Source organism: Strix aluco, chromosome 14, assembly GCF_031877795.1.
Source record: "Strix aluco isolate bStrAlu1 chromosome 14, bStrAlu1.hap1, whole genome shotgun sequence".
Taxonomy (NCBI): domain Eukaryota; kingdom Metazoa; phylum Chordata; class Aves; order Strigiformes; family Strigidae; genus Strix; species Strix aluco.
The window spans coordinates 21,930,589-21,947,409 of NC_133944.1; the positions used below are offsets into that span (position 1 = coordinate 21,930,589).

The window sequence follows — 16,821 nt, forward strand, 5'->3', positions numbered from 1 at the left end:
CCTAGCTCCACTGTAAACAGGCCAGGAGCCATAAAAACTCCACAAATTCCTCCAACCCCCCTTTCCCCGGGATCAGGTGAGGGCCTGAAACACGCCAGAGATGCAACGGCAGCCCCTGAACTGCAGCAGCCCAGCACGCGCCGGCGGTGACCGTCCCTCGGCACCGCGGGACGGGGCGAAGGCAGCGCCGGCGGCTGCCCGGGGCCAGGAAAATGCCTGTCACCACAATGTGGTTTCGTGACCATGGCCTGGAAGAATTTCAGTGGTGTTTTTTTTTTCCTGCTGGGAATAGGAGCAGGCGGAGAAGCCCTGCTCGCCTGTGAGCCAGCGTGGCAGGGCTGGCCCAGCCCAGGGCTTTGGGGTCGAGCAAGATGCTCCCTGCCACCCCCTGCCCGTGCCAGGTTTTTGGCTCCCCTTGGGGCCAGATCCATGAGGATGGGGAGCCCAGCTACCAGGAACGGGCTGCTCTGCATCGCTTGTTTATTTTATCGTGGGGAGCTTAATGTAGGAACAAAGAATCAAGTCCAGGGCTGGGTGCGATGGGGGTCTCTGCCACCCCCCGTGCCCCCCGGTGCCGGCTGGGAGTTAAGGCTGTGCCGCTGCCCGTGCCAAGAGCTGGGGGCTCAGGGAGGGTGCGTGGACGTGGGGAGGGGGCCGAGTGCCACGCACAGGAGTGTGAGTCCCCGGGTGAGATGCTGCCGGCAGCTTCCGGCACGGCCTCGGAGCCGGAGGGTGGAAGTTGGGGTGGCGAGAGGTGCCCGGCGGCCCCGCGTGCTTGTTTTCCAGGGCGGGAGGCCAGGGGTTGCTCCCTTCTTCCCTTCCCCTCTGGTCTTGCTGGCAGGAGGCTGGTAGCTCAGCTGACAGTCACGGGGAAGGCATTAGCAAAGCAAAGGGGAGTTTCCTCACCCTATTGCAAGAGAAGACGAGGTGCCTTCCCCTGGCCCTCTCCTCCTGCAGCCCTTCCCCACATCCCCGCATCACCCATGGGAGAAGCCGGGCACAGCCTGGGGGTCCCCCACCATCCACACGCACAGCGGGGAGGAAAACCAGCCCCACGTCGAGTGCTCGCCCGTCTCCCTCTGCCATTAAACCCACCAGATCCTCCGGTGGCCAGCAACCGGTGTCCCCGTCCCCTGATCCCTGCCCCAGCAACCGTGCACACCCATGGCTGCTGCGGGGATGCTCAGAGGACCACCCGCCGGTCCAGCTGCTCTGCCCGCCCGGCTCGCTGGTGTCGCGCTTCCAGGTGCTTGTTTTGGACCTTCTCAAAGTGTTGCAGCAGCTCCGTGTAGTCGATGTTGGAGGCTGATGCCCTCTTGAAGCCGGTGCTTGGTTTGGTGCTGTCCCTGCAGGGAGGGAGCAGAGAGTAAGGGTAGGAAGGGGCAGGAGATGCCCAAATCCCAGACATCCATCACAGGCAGCACCAAGGGCTTGTCCTGAAGAAGCTGAGCGCAGCACATCCTTGTGATGCTGGTGTGCCATGAAACACCCCTAAAGACCTGTTTCTGTCCTCCAAAGTCAGGAGAAGGAGCCCAAAAAGTCCTGGGACGAGAGAGAGAGGACATGGGACATCTGCCTCAGCACCCTGGCCCCACAGAGGAGGTTCAACCCCTCCAACACGGATACTCCCCCCCATCCCAACCCATTCCGGCCAAAAGCAGTGAGAGTGGCCAGAAAGGATGCCAGCGCCATGTGCCTCAGTTTCCCTGCCTGGTTTTACAAGCAAAAAAATATCCATGTGCTATGGCACAGAGGAGGACTGGTGGCAGTGGGGACAGCCCTGGGGGATGAGCACCCATGGCTGGAGCTCTGGGGAGCCCACAAATGGGGCTGAAGGAAGTAATTTGTGGGCTCCCCAGGGCTCCAGCCATGGGTGCTCATCCCCCAGCGTTGTCCCTGCACAAGGCAGTGGGGGGACCAGCCATGGGATGCCTATTGGGGGACACGGGGGAGCCCACGAGAGGATGGCAGGCAGCTCTCGAGGCCCTCGCATCCCCCTGGGGAGGGGGCAGCTGGGGCTGGCCTGTTATGAAAGCCGGCTTCGGTGTTTGAAGGAATGTAGGTCAGAGTTAATCAGATGTTCAGGCCGTCTGACAGCTCTGGTTGCTCGAAAACCCCCCCGCTGCTGGGGCTAGGGGGAGAATAAAGGCGGGGAGAAGCACATGCAGCCCCCTCTCTGCCCCCCCAATTAAAATCAGTGCCGGGTTGTGGGTACGAGCTCAGCGCCAGAGGCCACGAGGGATAAAAGCCAGTCGAGGGGAGCAGTTAAAAGCCAAGGAGTGGCGGTGGTGGGGGGTTAATTGAGAAACCTGCCCATCTTGGGAGCTCTTCTTTTTGTTCCCAGGGCTTTGCAAAGGCAGACCCAGCTTCATCATCAACTCCCCCTGCTCATTAGCCCAAGGCTGGAGAGCAAATCCCACCGCCTGTATCTAACGAGCCAGGCGGGCAGCACCCCTGGGCAGGGAGCACAAGGATTTCGGCTGGTCCCCAGGGAGAGGCTGCCCTTGTGCATCGCTGCTCATGGCTCCCTGAAGGCCAGGGGTGGGGATGGAGCAGCCAGCCCCAGGCGTGCATGGGTTACGGGGTCCTTTTGGGTGCCCTGAAGGCTGTCTGGGCTAGGGGGGGGGGCGTTTTGGGAGCACCCCCCAGCTGCGGGAGTCTCTCTCCATAAACCTCCTTCCCAGCTCTGCTCGTTTCCATAGCGACCCCACAAGTGAAATTTTCCATCCCGGATGCCAAATGCCTGTGGATGAGGCACAGCCCTCCCAGGGTTACCAAATATAGACACAAAAAACCCCCCAAGCCAACGCTCCCGGCCACGGGGCAAGGAGCAGCCGTGGCCACAAAGGAGCTGGGGGGCAAAAGCCAGCAGCTGGGGCTGAGCCCGGGATCGCAGGGATGCTCGCTGTGGTGGGGGACGGCTGGTCCGGGGTCCGACCCCACGGCACGTACGCGGTCTGCATGAGCTCGGGGTTGGGCACGCACTGCAGGCGGTGGGAGAGGAGCTGGAAGGCGCTGCTCTGGGGCAGCAGCATCAGCAGGCCGTAGAGAGCCTTGATCAGGTAGGGGTTGTTCTTCACGTCCAGCAGCTGCAGGCGGAGATCTGGAAGAGGAGAGGAAGAGGATGGGGAGGTGGGTAAAATGCATTTCACCTCCAGCCCCCAGAGCAGGTTCCTCCCACCTCTCTAATGGTCCTGGGGAGGCTATAAGCCTCTGCCAGCTGACCCAAGGGGCACCCGCATGGCACCAGCAGCCTCTCTCCTTCCATTAACTCATCCACCTTTGTGTCCCACACAGGTTAGAAGCCCCTCTCCTCGCCACAGCCCCCAGCTACCAGCTGGGGAAGGGGGCAGCGGCTCCCCACGCTCCCATCCCTGCTGCCGCTCATCCCCGAGCCCGTCCATGCTGTCTGTCTGAGGACACATGTGCAACATGAGAGTGCTCCTCTGCTTCTGCACAATTAGCAGAAATACCCCCACCTGGAGCATCACACATCAGGAGGGCTGGGTGACACCGTCCCGGGGACCCTCTGGAGCAGAAGGGATCCTCTCCTCTCGGCCCTGATGGTTACTTGTGTTGGGTCTCGATGTTGCTCAGCAGAGGGGAAACCACCCTCCTGCTCCATCCCTCACGGTGCTCATGGGTGGAAGAGTCTTCTGGAGCACTACGGCCAACCGAGGTCCCACCTGGGGCAGCCCAGGGGATGGGGCAAGAGGTCTCTGCCCCAGAATGTCACCTCCTGCTTGCCACTAGCACCTCTGGTGTCTCCCTGTGACGGGACCCATGCCCAGGGATGCTGCTTGATGGGGGACACGTCTGTCCCCTAACCCGAGACTTGGAGATAAAGGTGAGTGGGGTGGGGAACCCTCAAGGAATAGTTTGGGGCCAGGGAAATCCACCAGACACATGGGTGCCTCACACGGTGGGAAAGTCATCGTTGGGATGTCAGAGCACCACAGGACAGAGTGTGGCCAAGGGCCACCCCACATCTCCACTGTCTGGCTGCTCTAAACCCTCTTCTCCCAAATATTCTACAGCCCTGGACTTATATAGGTCCCCCCAAAGCCCCTACCAGGACACTTCACCGTGGCCTCAATGCCCAGCTCCACCTCCAGGGAGAAGGAGCCCAGCAGCAGCTGGATGCCATCGCCGGTATGAGAAACACCCCCCCCAGCCATGGGTCACCCTGCCATGTCCTCCCCTCCCCATCCCAGCTCCCACCTCCACATCCCGGAGCCCCTGGCCAGGCCCTGGCTGCGTTACCCAACGGCGGGGAACCCACACTGCTGGGGACAGGGGAGCCAGATCCGAAGCTCAGCAGGGAGAGAAGCAGCTCTGTTTTTTTAAGGCTTATTCTCCTTCTCCAGAAAAAAAAAAAATCACCTTTGCTTGCTAAGGGCCCCAGCAGCACCCACGATGCTCGTACCTCCACGATACCCCATATCTCCAAGGGTAGCACATGTGGCTCCCCGCAGCTGACACCCTCCCCGTAGTCCCCCAGAGATGCTCAGCGTGGTCCAGGCCCCCCCCATCCATCCTTCCCCCATCCCTTTGTTTGGTGCCAGCTCCGCTCGCTCCCTTAACCTATATCTGGAGGGCAAACTGACCCCCCCAGCACTGCCAGCGTGCCCATCCCCAGCAGGCAGCTCCAGCGCTGGGCAAACCTCCCGACAAGAAGTCTCATAACTTCTGCTCTATTTATTTGTGCGGCGGCTGCCGCTTGCGACGGAGGAGCGGGGAGGGGGAGCACCACGTGCCGCCCCTTCCCCACGCAGGGTTTCCTCCTTACATGTGAATATGGGGCACTCGATGAGCTGCACCAGCTTGTCCACCTCGGTGAGGAAATCCACGGTGACCTCCAGATCCCCGCTGGATGCGACTGTTAAGGACGTTACCTTGGAAAAGAGCGGCCCGGCAGCAGCAGATGGCTCGCCTGGGCGATGCCCGGCGTGGGCCGCGGCTCTGCCAAATCCTCCCTGTGTCCACAGCTCCCGCGGGAAGCGAGCAGGCAGGGCTGAAAGGTCTGCAGGGCAGCCAAGGGATGATGGAAGGAAACAGGACGAGCAGGCAGGGATGGGGGAAAAGGCAGGCTGCCCAAAAAGCCAGCAGCTTGCCTCGCCGGAGAGCAGGCAGGAAGATGGTGCAAGGGAAGATGGTTGCTTTTACCCCCCCGGCCTGCAGGGATGGCACAGAGGTGATGCCGAGTGCTCCCGTCCCCGAGAAGAAACTCTGGCGTGTGCTGGGAAGGGAACCTGAGCACGTTATTAAGCTTTGTTGTATGGAAAGCTACTCAGGGAGGCCTGGGGTTTGCCGGCACACGAAAATAATCATTCTGCTCCAGGCAGATGGTGAGCTCACCAGGAACCATACTGCGCCGGGTCCTGCCATCAAGCCAGGAGGCCAAAGCCTTCATCTTCCTGGGAGGAAGAGGATGCTGAGGAGCCTCCCCTCCCAGGCAGCGGAAGGTCAGGGCTCAGCCAGCACACGCTTTCCTCTTTTTACACCACAAAAAATAAGGACAACACAAGGGGAAGGTTCTTGGCGTGCGCCCAGCACAGGCTGCCCTGCCCTCTCATTGCAGGAACGCCGCCCCAGTAATGATGGGCTGCAGGCAGGAGGCTGGGCTGGCCCACACAGTGACCTTGGTGGCCACAGAGGGACCAGGGGCCAGCCCAGCCACCAGCCTCACAGAAAACACCCAAAGGATACAATTTCTGGATGAGGTCATAGGCATGCTTGTAGTTCTGGGTGAGGAAGCAGAGGGACACGGTTGTCACGGGGTTGTGACACCAGGACCGGTACAGGCAGCAGAAGAGGTTTCGGCTTTCCTGGGGAAAGAGGGAGCCATTGGGGTCAGGGCACCAGCGGGAGCAAGGACGTGGCACAGAGAGCCCCAGGTCCCCGACACCAACCCACTGGGCTGGCAAGTGCCACCGAGACACAAAGGGACGTTTCTGGACCCACCAAGTCCACCTGGCACTGGCATGAGCCCTCGGGAGATGGAGACCAGGCGGGTTTTGGGGTGGCAGCGTGACGGGGTGGCCCTTGGGAGTGCTGTGTCCACCACAGGATGAGGGGCTGGAGAACGGTGGCTGTCCCACCCAAGGGGACACCACTGCATCGCTGGCCTTCAGCATGAGGAGGAGAAGTCTTCCTCCCTCTCCTTGCCTTGCTTGGATGTCACTGGTGCTTGTGGCAGCTGCTCGGCAAACCCTGCGGGCGCGTTCCTGGCAGGGACAGCTGAGGGACTGCGGGGTTCTGCTCCTGCTGTCACCTGTCCCCTGGCCTGTGTCGGGGCGGAGGGAGGTGGCAGCTGCTTGAGGGCTTGGCGAGCCCGCTCCCACCCCAGCGGAGAAAAGCAAGAGTTGGGCACGTCCTTCAAGCCCCTCTCAACTCCTGGAGAGTGGAGGAATGAAGGGGCCACCCTGGGTGCCTGAGCTCCAGCCCTTGGACCTGCCAGGCAAGACAAGGCCCCAGCTGGCTGCCAGGTCCCTGCCACCCCCATTATGTCCCCCCCAGCAGCTGAGCCTGCTCCTACAGCCCATACCGGGGTCTTCAGGTCCTTCAGCTGGTTCCTCAGCTGGAAGAGCTCAGAGGATGTCAGCAGGATGGTGTTCAGAGTGTGGACCATGGTAGAGGCGAACTTGAGGTCCTCTTCCCGAAGCAGTATGTCTGCCATAGAGTGGAAGATGTTTTCTGCGTTCAGAAGTAGACAAAGCTGCCTGCGTATCACAGAGGAGAGAGACCAGGGCAGAAGGATGGTTAATGAGCACACTGAGACCCTGACCTGAGCCCGTGCATCACCCCCTTCCTCCGGAGAGGACCAGGGATGAGAGGTCCAGCTGCACCAGAGGTTGGGCAAGTAGGGTGGCACCAGAAGGGAGATGCGGGGTAATACCAGGCTCTGCATTTGGAGGGTGCAGCTATTTACACCAGGGCAAGGCCAAAAAAAATAGCTGGGCTAATAAGATACAACCCCAGTTGTGCCACCCTGGGACCTCACCAGTACCCACCACTGTGGCTTGTTGCCGCCTTGAGGCTCCCAGTGACCACTCTTGGAAGGTTTCAGCATCGCTTTCCTCCCTGACAACTGCAGGGAGTGTGCAACACTGTGGTTACAGATGGGATGGGATGGCCCAGTCAGACCAGCATCCCTCTGACACCAGGGAACTGGTAGGGAGCGAGCACGGCCACTGGGACAAAGCAACCCCTCCTGGTGCTGTGCAACCCGGGAGCCCTGGAGCCAGAGGCTGCCTTTCCCTCTACATCCTGCCTTTCTTCCAGTAACCTGCCCTGTTGCTCTTTGAACTCCTTCACGCTCTGGCTCCCAGGAAATCCGGTGCCAAGGGGCTCCGCAGCTCCAGCGGTGAAGCTGGGAGGTGCCTCTGCTCTGCTGGACACCCCGCCAAAGCGTGGCGTAGCCAGCGCCGCAGCCCACGCCGATCTGCCTGGCCGAGCCCGGCAGGTCACGGCAGGAATGTTCTGCTTAACAAACCTTGGGGCATTCTCAAGGTTTTAAACATTTTAGACCAGGAACCAAAACCCAGATCTTTTTTTTTTTTTTTTTTTCTTCCATGTTTGTTTAGATTTGGGGATTTCCTGTTTTTCTCCAGGCTCCTGCCTTCTTGTGCGGTTTGTCTGAGGACACCTGAAACGCTGCCCAGTGCTGGTTTAGCTCTCTGGTGCCCGCATCAGGGAGACCCGGGGGAGCCCACCCAGCTCCCCAGCATCTCCTGAAACTGGGATGCTCCCGGGGTCCCCACATCTTCCCCATGGGCTGACGGGGAGCCTCGGCACCGGGGGGAGATGCTGTCATCCCCAGAGCTCCTCCACTTGCCCCCAACTCCTAACAAGCACTGTTTCCCCACCAGATAACATCAGCTGGCAACCAAATCCCCCGCTGGAGGCATCTCAGAAGGGTTCAGGAGGCAAAACAAGGAGCACCCTCTTCAGCAGCTGGGAGGGAGGCATTCACTAGGTGCTTGGTTTGGCTGGGAGGTGGGAGGCACACCTGAACTCCCCCTGAGGTCACGTTTTCACCTCCTGGGGTGAGGAAAAGGAAGGAGGTGACTTTCCAGCCCCCATCCCCACAGGGAAGGACTGGTGGAAGACTATACGGCTATAGGAAGACACCAAAGACCATACCCTGGTGTTTTAGGGATGCAGGAGGTGGATGGGGAAATGAAGAAATAGAATTTCCCTCCCAACACATGGAGGAAGAACCCCCCCATCTTCCTCCCAGTTCTGCCAAGCAACCCGTGCTCTCCTTGCCCGGCCCCGGCTCCTCTTCATCAGCAGCTCCCGCACCCCGCGTGGCTGCTGCTGGACAATGAGATGCTCTGTGCGGGCTTTTACGTAACCCAACCCAGCAATCGCCCTGGACCCCCTTAAAATGGAACGGGCAGTGATAAATAAGCTCATTTATCCCAATTATTCTTACGTAACCGGCTGCATTCATGGGGATGAAAACGCTTCCCCGATTTCTCGCCGCTTGGACGCGGGCTGGCTGGAGGAGGGAGAGCGATGGGAAAGTGAAGCATCAAGGGAGGGAAGGGGAAGGCAGAGGCTTTTAGTCCAGCCTGATGGAGCCAAAAGCAAATCAATAGCTCAGCATTGCAGGCAGGATCCGGTCATCGCCAGCTGCGGCAAAGCAAGCCCAGCCTGGGCAGGTCCAAGCCCAGCCCAGGAGGGAGCTGGCTCCATCCTACCCTTCTCCAGTAAGAGGGCATAACTGGATGCCCCATCCTTGCTGACCTTCCTGCGGCAGCCGTGCTGGGCACTCAGACCACGAAGCAGGATGATTTACTGTGCCCAGAGAGGGGACGGGTCCTCCAGGGACAAACACCGGGACAGTTTTACCCCCAACTGCCAAGTGCGGCCGGTACAGCCAGAGACCGGCTCTTCTGCTTGTGGCCAGCACAGAGCCGGTGTTTTACACCTTCCAGGCAGAAAGGCTACAAAAAGAGCTCAAACAAGCTCAGCCAAACCAAAAACGGTGCCAGCAAGTGTCGAGGGCAATTCAGTGACCTCCGAAGCTGCCCTCATCCGCCCACGGCAAGGACGCCAGTGGGGTCCCCCCCTCCGCTGCTCCTCCATGGAAAAGGAGGGCTCTTGCTTTCCATAAATAGGAGCTCTGACATTTGGCTGGCTAACACCGTGCTCCCAGCGAGTGGGGGGCTGAATGCGAGCCGCCTTCTAATTTCAGGCCTGGTTTTGATTAGCAGGGAAGGGTCGGGTTTGTTCCCCCTCCTTTCAGTGGCACTGGGAAACTGGAAACTGTGGGGGTGTTAAAGGAGCAGCCACGCAGAGTCTGTCCCCCCCAGCTTTAAAGCTGTGTCACCCCCCCAGGGATGCTGCCCCACCTGGACATCATCCCCTCCAGCTGCCCCCAAGCTCTCCAGCAACCACCAGCAGAATGAGTTTGCCAGTGCTCAGCAGCTTCCCCTGACGCAGCCAGAGAACCCAAACTCCCCCCCCGCCACGAAGCCCCTTGGTCAGCACATCCCAAAAGCAGTCCCCAAAGGAGGGGACAACTGTCCGGCCACGCAGCTGCTGGCCTCCGTGACAGCAGCCAGCAGCTGAGCCCAACCGCCAGCGCCGGGTGGCTGCCGGGGGGGATGGGAGGGTCCCTGGAGCCGGTCCCCTGGGAGGCTTCGATGGCACGAGGGGAACGCGAGGCTGGCTGGGGGGAGGCAGGGGACGTGGCCATACGGGGGACAGGTGGCTTCTAACTGACCAGGCAGCAGCCGAGGTGCCGGAGGGGCGGCTGGGCAAGAGGACGGGGCAGAGCGGACAGCAAGCGGGAGCCAGACCCCTTGTATGTACACCCCAAATATATACACCCCATAAATATAAATATATACACCCCAGCCGTGAGACTTAAACCCGCAGTAACTAACCGGCTGGCTGCGGCTCACCCACCCAGCCACCTGCCGATGCTTTGATGTGATGATGGAAAGAGCCATCTAATCCCCCCCAAAGCATCATCCCAGCAAGATGCCTCTCCCTGGGGCTCTCTCCCTGCATCCCTGTGGGCGACACGTGCGTCCCCTTGCCTGTCCCCTTGCCCACGGGGACCCGACGAGTCCCCAGGGACCTCCTGGCATGGGGAGAGGAGGGAAAGAAAAGTGTCCCCAGGGAGGAAGCAGGCGCAGAGCATCACTGCACCGCATCGCCAAGATGTCAGGCAGCCGTTGGCGCAGGCACATGGCGGCGATAATGAAGTGTAGTATTTAGGCCATTAAAATTTAACTCCTTAAATTAAAAGGGTTATTCAAGCCTTTCCAACAGAGCCAAGGAACGCGGCGGCGGGCAGATGGGAGGCAGCGCCTGCCTGCAGCGTGGCGATGGGGACCACCCCTTGCCCATTGCCACGGATGGGGCTGAGCTGCAGTGGGGCTACCAAGGGACCCAGTGGGCCACACGCAGCCCCTGCCGTGGGGACAGGACCCTGCCCTGCTCCTAGCCTAAAGGACGCCTCAGCAAGATGATACTGGCCAAGGGAGGAGCCATAGAGGTCACCACAAGCTTTGCATCGCCGTGCCCTGCTGCGTCCCCGAGCTGTGCCCCAGCTGCACCCCATTAAGCATCACAGCCCCCCACGATCCAGCGGCCACCGAGTCGTTAGCGCAGCGATGTCCATCAGTGGGGTGGGATGGGGTGGCTGTTATGGGGACAAGCTGAAAGCCTCAGGGCAGGGAGCTGCTGCGGGGCTGCGTGCCAGAGCCCAGGGGACGTCAGAGCAATGGGGCAGCTTCAGAGCCACATCTCCAATTAAGGGCAAGCCCCGGCATCCCTCCCAGCCCTCATGCTTTGACAGCCCGATGCCTGGAAACCCGGCTAATCTAAACAACATCATTTCAGGGAGCTGTCGGAGCTCCCATCCCACCCTCTTACCCCTTTAACTGCTTCAGCCCTGTGCCCTGCCCCGTCCCCTGCCTCCTCCATGAAGGAACAGGGTGGTGGACAGTCAGGGCAGCCTGATGCTTGCTCACAGCGGGTGAAAGTCTGGTTTTCCATTAAATTTAAAAAAAAAAAAGATGAAATTCAGCCCCACTGCAAATGGAGACACTGTCCCCTCTGCTGGGACCTGCAGGGAGCCCTGGGGGGACAACACTGCTGGCCCCGTCCCGTTGCCCAGCCACGCTGAGCACTGTCCTGCTGCGTTCAATTAAGCAGGTGCTTCTTCATTAAGCACCACTGATTTGCTTTATTAGCTCTGGGCAGACATGGGGCCCCAGCAGGGAGAGTATCATGTCTCGTCCCATTTCCAGCAACTGGGGACAGAGGCGGAGCTGGGGAAGGAGTGATGCCCCAAGGGGGTCTGCCCTGCTTTTTGGCTCACAGGGCCAGAGCACCACCTCTCCATGGCTGTGAGGAGGGCAGAGCCCCTCTGTCCTTCCTCTCCACCCTCCTCTTCCTCCGCTCCCTTCCTCTCTCCTCCTCAGGGCTTTCCACCACCCTTCCTCCCTGCCCTGGGCTCCCTGGGAGATGTCCTGGCTCAACCCGCCTGCCCCGGGGACCTGCAGTCCTCGTGATGCCCGTCCCCCTGAAATCCTCCTGCTGGCAAAAGCAGCATCCCCAGCCCGGTCCAGCAGTTGGAATCCTTTAGGAATCTGCAGAGAAAGCAGCCTCACAGATAAAATTAGGATGGAGGGGAGAGGGAGGAGAGAGCAGGGAAGGCAGGAGGGTGCCATTCCCCCACCCTTCCCCACCATGGCAGCAAAGAAAATCCCAGACCTCCATTTTTCTCACTGTCTTTGCTGAATTGAGGCTTCAGAGCCGCTCCTCTGGGCAAGGGAAACCATGGCAACCCCGACAGCTCCTGCTTTCAAAATTCATAGCGTTTAATATAAGGGATTGTGAAGGGTTTGGGAAGTTTAGGAGAAGTGGGGAGCCTTCTGCAGGAGGCAGAGGGACTCTCTGCCCCCCATCTCCTCTCTCCCAGCCACCCATTCCCATCTCAAAGCAAGCCTCCACTGGCACGTTTCCCTAATGAGCTTGGGTCCTCATCAAGAGACAGAGAGGACCTGGCGGGATCTGCCTCCTGGGGATGGGCTTGCAGGCACCAAGATGGAGTGAGATATATGGCAGAGCACCAGCATCTGCTGGATGTGGGAAGCTGTAAAGTACAACCTGGCCAAGGAAAGCCTTGGAGAGCATGGACGAGTCTTTGGGAAGGGCAGCTCTGGAGCTGGGAGCCATCATGGACAATGTGAGCAAAAGCAGGAGTTGCTCCTCTTTCTTCATGTGGCTTTTGGACTCTTCTTCATGTTCTGACATTCAGGCCCTGTTTTTTGAGACGTCAGGTCAGCCAGGAACAGGAGCGTTGGATCAAAGGGAATCCGTCAGCAGGAAGGGTGAGGGTGTTTCGGGGAGAGCTAGTTTAATGTGCGACAAAGCCTGAACTTATCTTCAACCTCGCCAGCCCTGGTTTCTCATGATGGTTACCAAGTTCCCCCAGGAAACTCAGTGAAAGCCACAGACCAGAGAGATGCAGATCTGGGGAGGAAACGTGTGCATCTTGGGAAGCTGGAGACAAGCCCTGCGATGTCTTTGCTTGAAAAGGGAAAGGTGCAGAGTGTTTCACTGCAAACAAGAAAACCCTCCCACAGAGTGTCTGCTCAGCAGAAGCCGTCAGCGTGACAACTGCTGAAGGAGCCGTGGTGCCAGCTCAGCGCTGGGCTGGGGCCGTCTCAGCTGTAAGGCTCTCCCCTGGGATCCCCAGGGGCCCCCAGAGCAACCACGGGGTATCCCCGAGAGGAGCACGGTGCCTCCTTTCCTGCAGCACAAACCTATATTAGTATTTCAGATCAGCTTCAGTTGGCAAAACAGCATCTTGGTCCTGCAGAGCCTCAGCCCTTGGCTTCTGCTCCTCGTGATGCTCCCCTCAGACACCAGACTGCCGGGGTGTCCCTGTCCCAGCTGGCAGGATGGCTTCCCCACTGCCCACCAAAGCTGCGAGTCACCTCCTGGGCATGTCCACCACGTTCGTGAGGAACCTTGTTCCCACCCTGACTGTTGGCTGCCTGGAAAACAGCGCCCTTCAAAGAGGTCACCTTCAGTGTATGAAGCAGATATCCAACACCTCCGGGCACTTATATCATCAGTGAAATACCCACAGCTCCATACCAAACAGAAGGGGGAAACTGGACCGTATCAAGGAGAAGGAAGAGTTTCTTCTGAAGTTTCTTCCTCTGATCATCTACAGCACAGAAGATGATCAACCACTAATATCCTTTGGGATGGACCAGAAGCTAAAAGATAATTAAATTTGGAAGTTTAATGGTCCACTCAGTCCAAGGCATTGCCCAACTCTTATGCATAACACAGATGAATGTGACAGCTCCTCCAAGGTGTAGCCCACTGGACACAGCACCAGCCTCCAGCTGCCCAAGTGTGTCCCAGGAATTTCCTTGAGGAAACCTTATAGTGACCCATGGATAAAGCTATCCTGCCTGCAAGTGTGCAGTCACTGAGGACCTGCGAAGTTTATGTAGGAACAGCTGAGCACAGTTTATGTAGGAACATCTGAGCATCTACAGGAGGCTCACCTGGAAAACAGGCAGCTCTCCCCCTCTGAACCCTCCAGGAAAGCAAAAAATAACCCCCCGAGGCATTTCTTCACCGACTTTTGAACCTGCTGATGACTCGATGGCAAAATGGATGGCAAATGCAAGTCTCACCCTGGGTTCTTGGGGCACCAAGCCCCAGGCAGGAGGCACAGGCAGCAGCATGTGCCTGGCAGGGCTGAACTTCTGGCTCCACCACCGCCTGCCTGCAAGAGCAGAAAGCCTGGCTCCAGCCCACCTCTCTGGCTGAGGGAAACAACGCACGATCAACCAAGTCCTCCAGAGCCTGACCCCAGAGGGGGATTTACACCGGGCAGCAACATTTTCAGGCAAGCATCCTCTCTTTTAAAAGGGAGGAAGGGCAGGGGCTGGCTGAGAGGGGGGGAATATGTGTAAAGCAGCAGCGGATCCTTCCTTTGAGACATACGCTTCCCTTTCAGGCTGACAGCTGTGGCCTAATTTTCAAGAAAACTGACAAGCGCCTTATTTCCCCCCCTATAATTTCTCTTTGCTGCAAATAAAATAGGTTAAAGGAGCGGGCGCAAAGCTGTGACAACGGGAGCTGGCAGAGGCTGATCTGGTTCGGGGAGTGCAGAGAGATGGGAGCCGTGGTCCCTTCACTAGCCCTTCCCCTTCCCGCCCCGTTGCTTTGCTTTAAGATGAAGAAATAAAAGTGCTTTTGCTCCTAAAAGTATGGCTGAGGAGTAGGTTGCTGTCTTAGAGGCGGATGAGCCTTTGCATCCCCCCTGTAGGGAAGGCAAATTTGGCAGAAGATGGTCTCGCTGGGCATTCCTAGAGCTCTGAAAGCGGAGGGACCAGCTCTGGGGTGAGGTATGGCAGGAATACACTGTGTGTTTGAGGGCGAAGCTTTCCTGAAGGAAAGAAAAAACAGAACTGGAAGGGGATGGCAGTGTCCCATGGGTGGCAGCAGGCAGGGACCCGCTGGCTCGGCCTGGGGACGAGTGTGCCCCGGGGTGGGAGGTGAAGCCGCCTCGTCTCTTCTGCCAACATCTCGACTCGGAGCTGCCCTGCTGCTGACTTTTCCCTCACTTTGCTTGAGCAAACTGGCTGTATTTTGCTTGGTCAGCTCAAATCCACATACAGACGCACGCGAGGCAGCGCTAGTCCTTGTGTGGCTCCGGGGAGAAGGGTCGGCAGGAGGAGTGGGCACACTCAGGCATGTCCTAGAGCTCAGGGAAGGAGGTGCCCATGAGTAACTCGGCGAGCCCAGCCACACTCTGGACTCAGGAGTGTCAGCTAAAAAAATACCCCCATTTATGCTGTGGTTTAGATGCCTCAGATGTTATTTTGGCTTTACTGCCGGGCTTGCCTCTGCGCCAGCCGCATCTCGCTGCCTTTCAGCATCGCAGGGTGGATTCCGACGCCTGCCCTGCCAGGATCCCTGGAAGGATCCCAAGGTGGGTTGCAGCCTGAGGAGCCTTGCTCCCCCTAACCCTCCAAGGCCCATAGATGTGCGAGAGGAGAGTGGCTGGATGCTCCCTGCTGTGTCAGCACCCTAAGAGCACCCAATGCTACAAGGGGACCTGCTCCAGGCACAGCTGAGCACTGAGAGCAGCTCACGCACTGAAGGGAAGGAGCAGCAAAGGGAAGAAGGACCTCCAACCAGGGTGGCTTTTGCACAGCTCCACGCTTTCAGTGGGGAGTTGAAGATGTCCCATCCCGGGACATCTTATCCCAGGACATCCCATCCTGGGAGCAGAGCGCCTGGCCGGACCCACTGGCAGGAGCTATGGAGCCTGCAGCTGGGGTGAGCTCTTCCCGGGGCAGAATCCAGCCTCGAGCATCTGCCTTTGATGGAAACCTGTGGCCAAGTGAGATTGTGGGAAGTGCTGGAGCATCCTCACCCGCCTGCCGCTTGTACCTGCAATCGGTGGGCAGCGTGTGACGAGGGAGGGCCGCATGACTGCCGCCGGCGAGCAGCGATGGACTGCGAGATGCTCAAAAGCACTCAGGAAGGGAAAAAAAAATCCCTTGATGAGAGCAGGAGGCAAAACACTCAGCCCTGCCTTGAGGTTTTTAACGGAGTGTGCCCTCTGCCTTGGGGATAATCCTGAGCAAGATCCCCTGTAAGAGAGATGGGGGGGAAATGCCATTATTCAGCCTCACCCAGACTCCCTGTCCTGGCTTCTCCCTCCACGGAGATGAATAAACTGAGATGTCACATTTGCAGAGCAAGAGGAGGAAAAGCCACCAGAACACCCAAGCCCTGACCGGTGGGATCAGACGGGTCAATTTAGCAGCTAACAGCCAAAACCACCCCCCTTGTCTGCACCTGACTGCCGCCTCCCCACCACGAGGGTCCTCACCCCATCGGCTAGGCAAGGAAAATTTGGGAGACACCTTGGAAGCTGCTTGTGCTGAAGCCCTGCTCCAGGGAACATGATGGTTAGCAAGCACGGGAGCTGCAGGCTCCTCTCCCCACTGCCCAGCTCACCTTTTCCCACTTCCACAGCCTGCTTTTCCGAAGCACTCCTGCTGGGATCCCAGGGAAAGCACTTGCAGGGAGCAAATATCCTCCCCCGGGGACCTGCCCTTTGAAGGAACTTGGCCATTTTGGGAGGATTTTCCTCCCCTACGCACACTTCCCCTTCCTCCCCTCCACCCTCTCGCTGACCCGAATTAGTCCCAGCCCACTCCGGCACTGCTGCTCACATGTGGTTCCCATTTTTCTACAGAAAAACCCATCAAATCCTTCCAGGCAGCTCCGAACACGGCTGATCCCGGAGCAGCCTCGGTGGGTAGGACAGCGAGCTTGTTCCCAGGGGCTGGTCCTCCCCCAGCTCCAATGGCTCAGTGAAGGCATCTCCCGTCCTTCTCTGGGGGGTCCAGCCCCGGGAGCAGGCTGGCAGAGGCTGACCAGTGTCCTCCATCGTGAAGGTCATCCTGCTGATGGCTCCCAGCACGTTGCAACCCTAAATCCAACCTCTAGCCTGGGGGAAATGGGGTTTTTCCCCTCCAGCTCCTGCTTCATGGGGCTGCGGAGGGTATCGAAGAGCCCAGCACAATGCCCCACCGTCTCAGTGAATTAAAACCTCATTAAGCACATGCTCCCTTGGGCTTGTGTAGCCCGTTGCATAATGTAAAATAGACAATTTTGAGTGCTGGGGGGTTTTGGAGGTACAGTGGGGTTACTGGTTCCCATCCCAAATTCACATCAAAACCTGGGCATCATGCCTGGCTGGGGCTGTGGGACACACATAACAGCGGAGCCTGGATGTCCCCACCCCAC

The 16,821-nt window shown here is 58.9% G+C and overlaps 1 protein-coding gene across 1 annotated transcript in view; it reads right to left on the bottom strand.

The window, feature by feature from the left end:
• Positions 1-457: 457 nt before the first annotated feature.
• Positions 458-16,821, bottom strand: part of VAC14 (VAC14 component of PIKFYVE complex) — a 66,206-nt gene continuing 49,842 nt past the window's right edge. The window contains exons 15-19 of the mRNA XM_074840215.1: positions 6,548-6,722; positions 5,710-5,828; positions 4,790-4,869; positions 2,953-3,103; positions 458-1,346 (exon numbers count right to left, since the gene is read on the bottom strand). Of these exons, the coding sequence (XP_074696316.1) occupies positions 1,184-1,346; positions 2,953-3,103; positions 4,790-4,869; positions 5,710-5,828; positions 6,548-6,722 (688 nt within the window). The 3' untranslated portion in view covers positions 458-1,183. The remainder of the gene's footprint in view (positions 1,347-2,952; positions 3,104-4,789; positions 4,870-5,709; positions 5,829-6,547; positions 6,723-16,821) is intronic.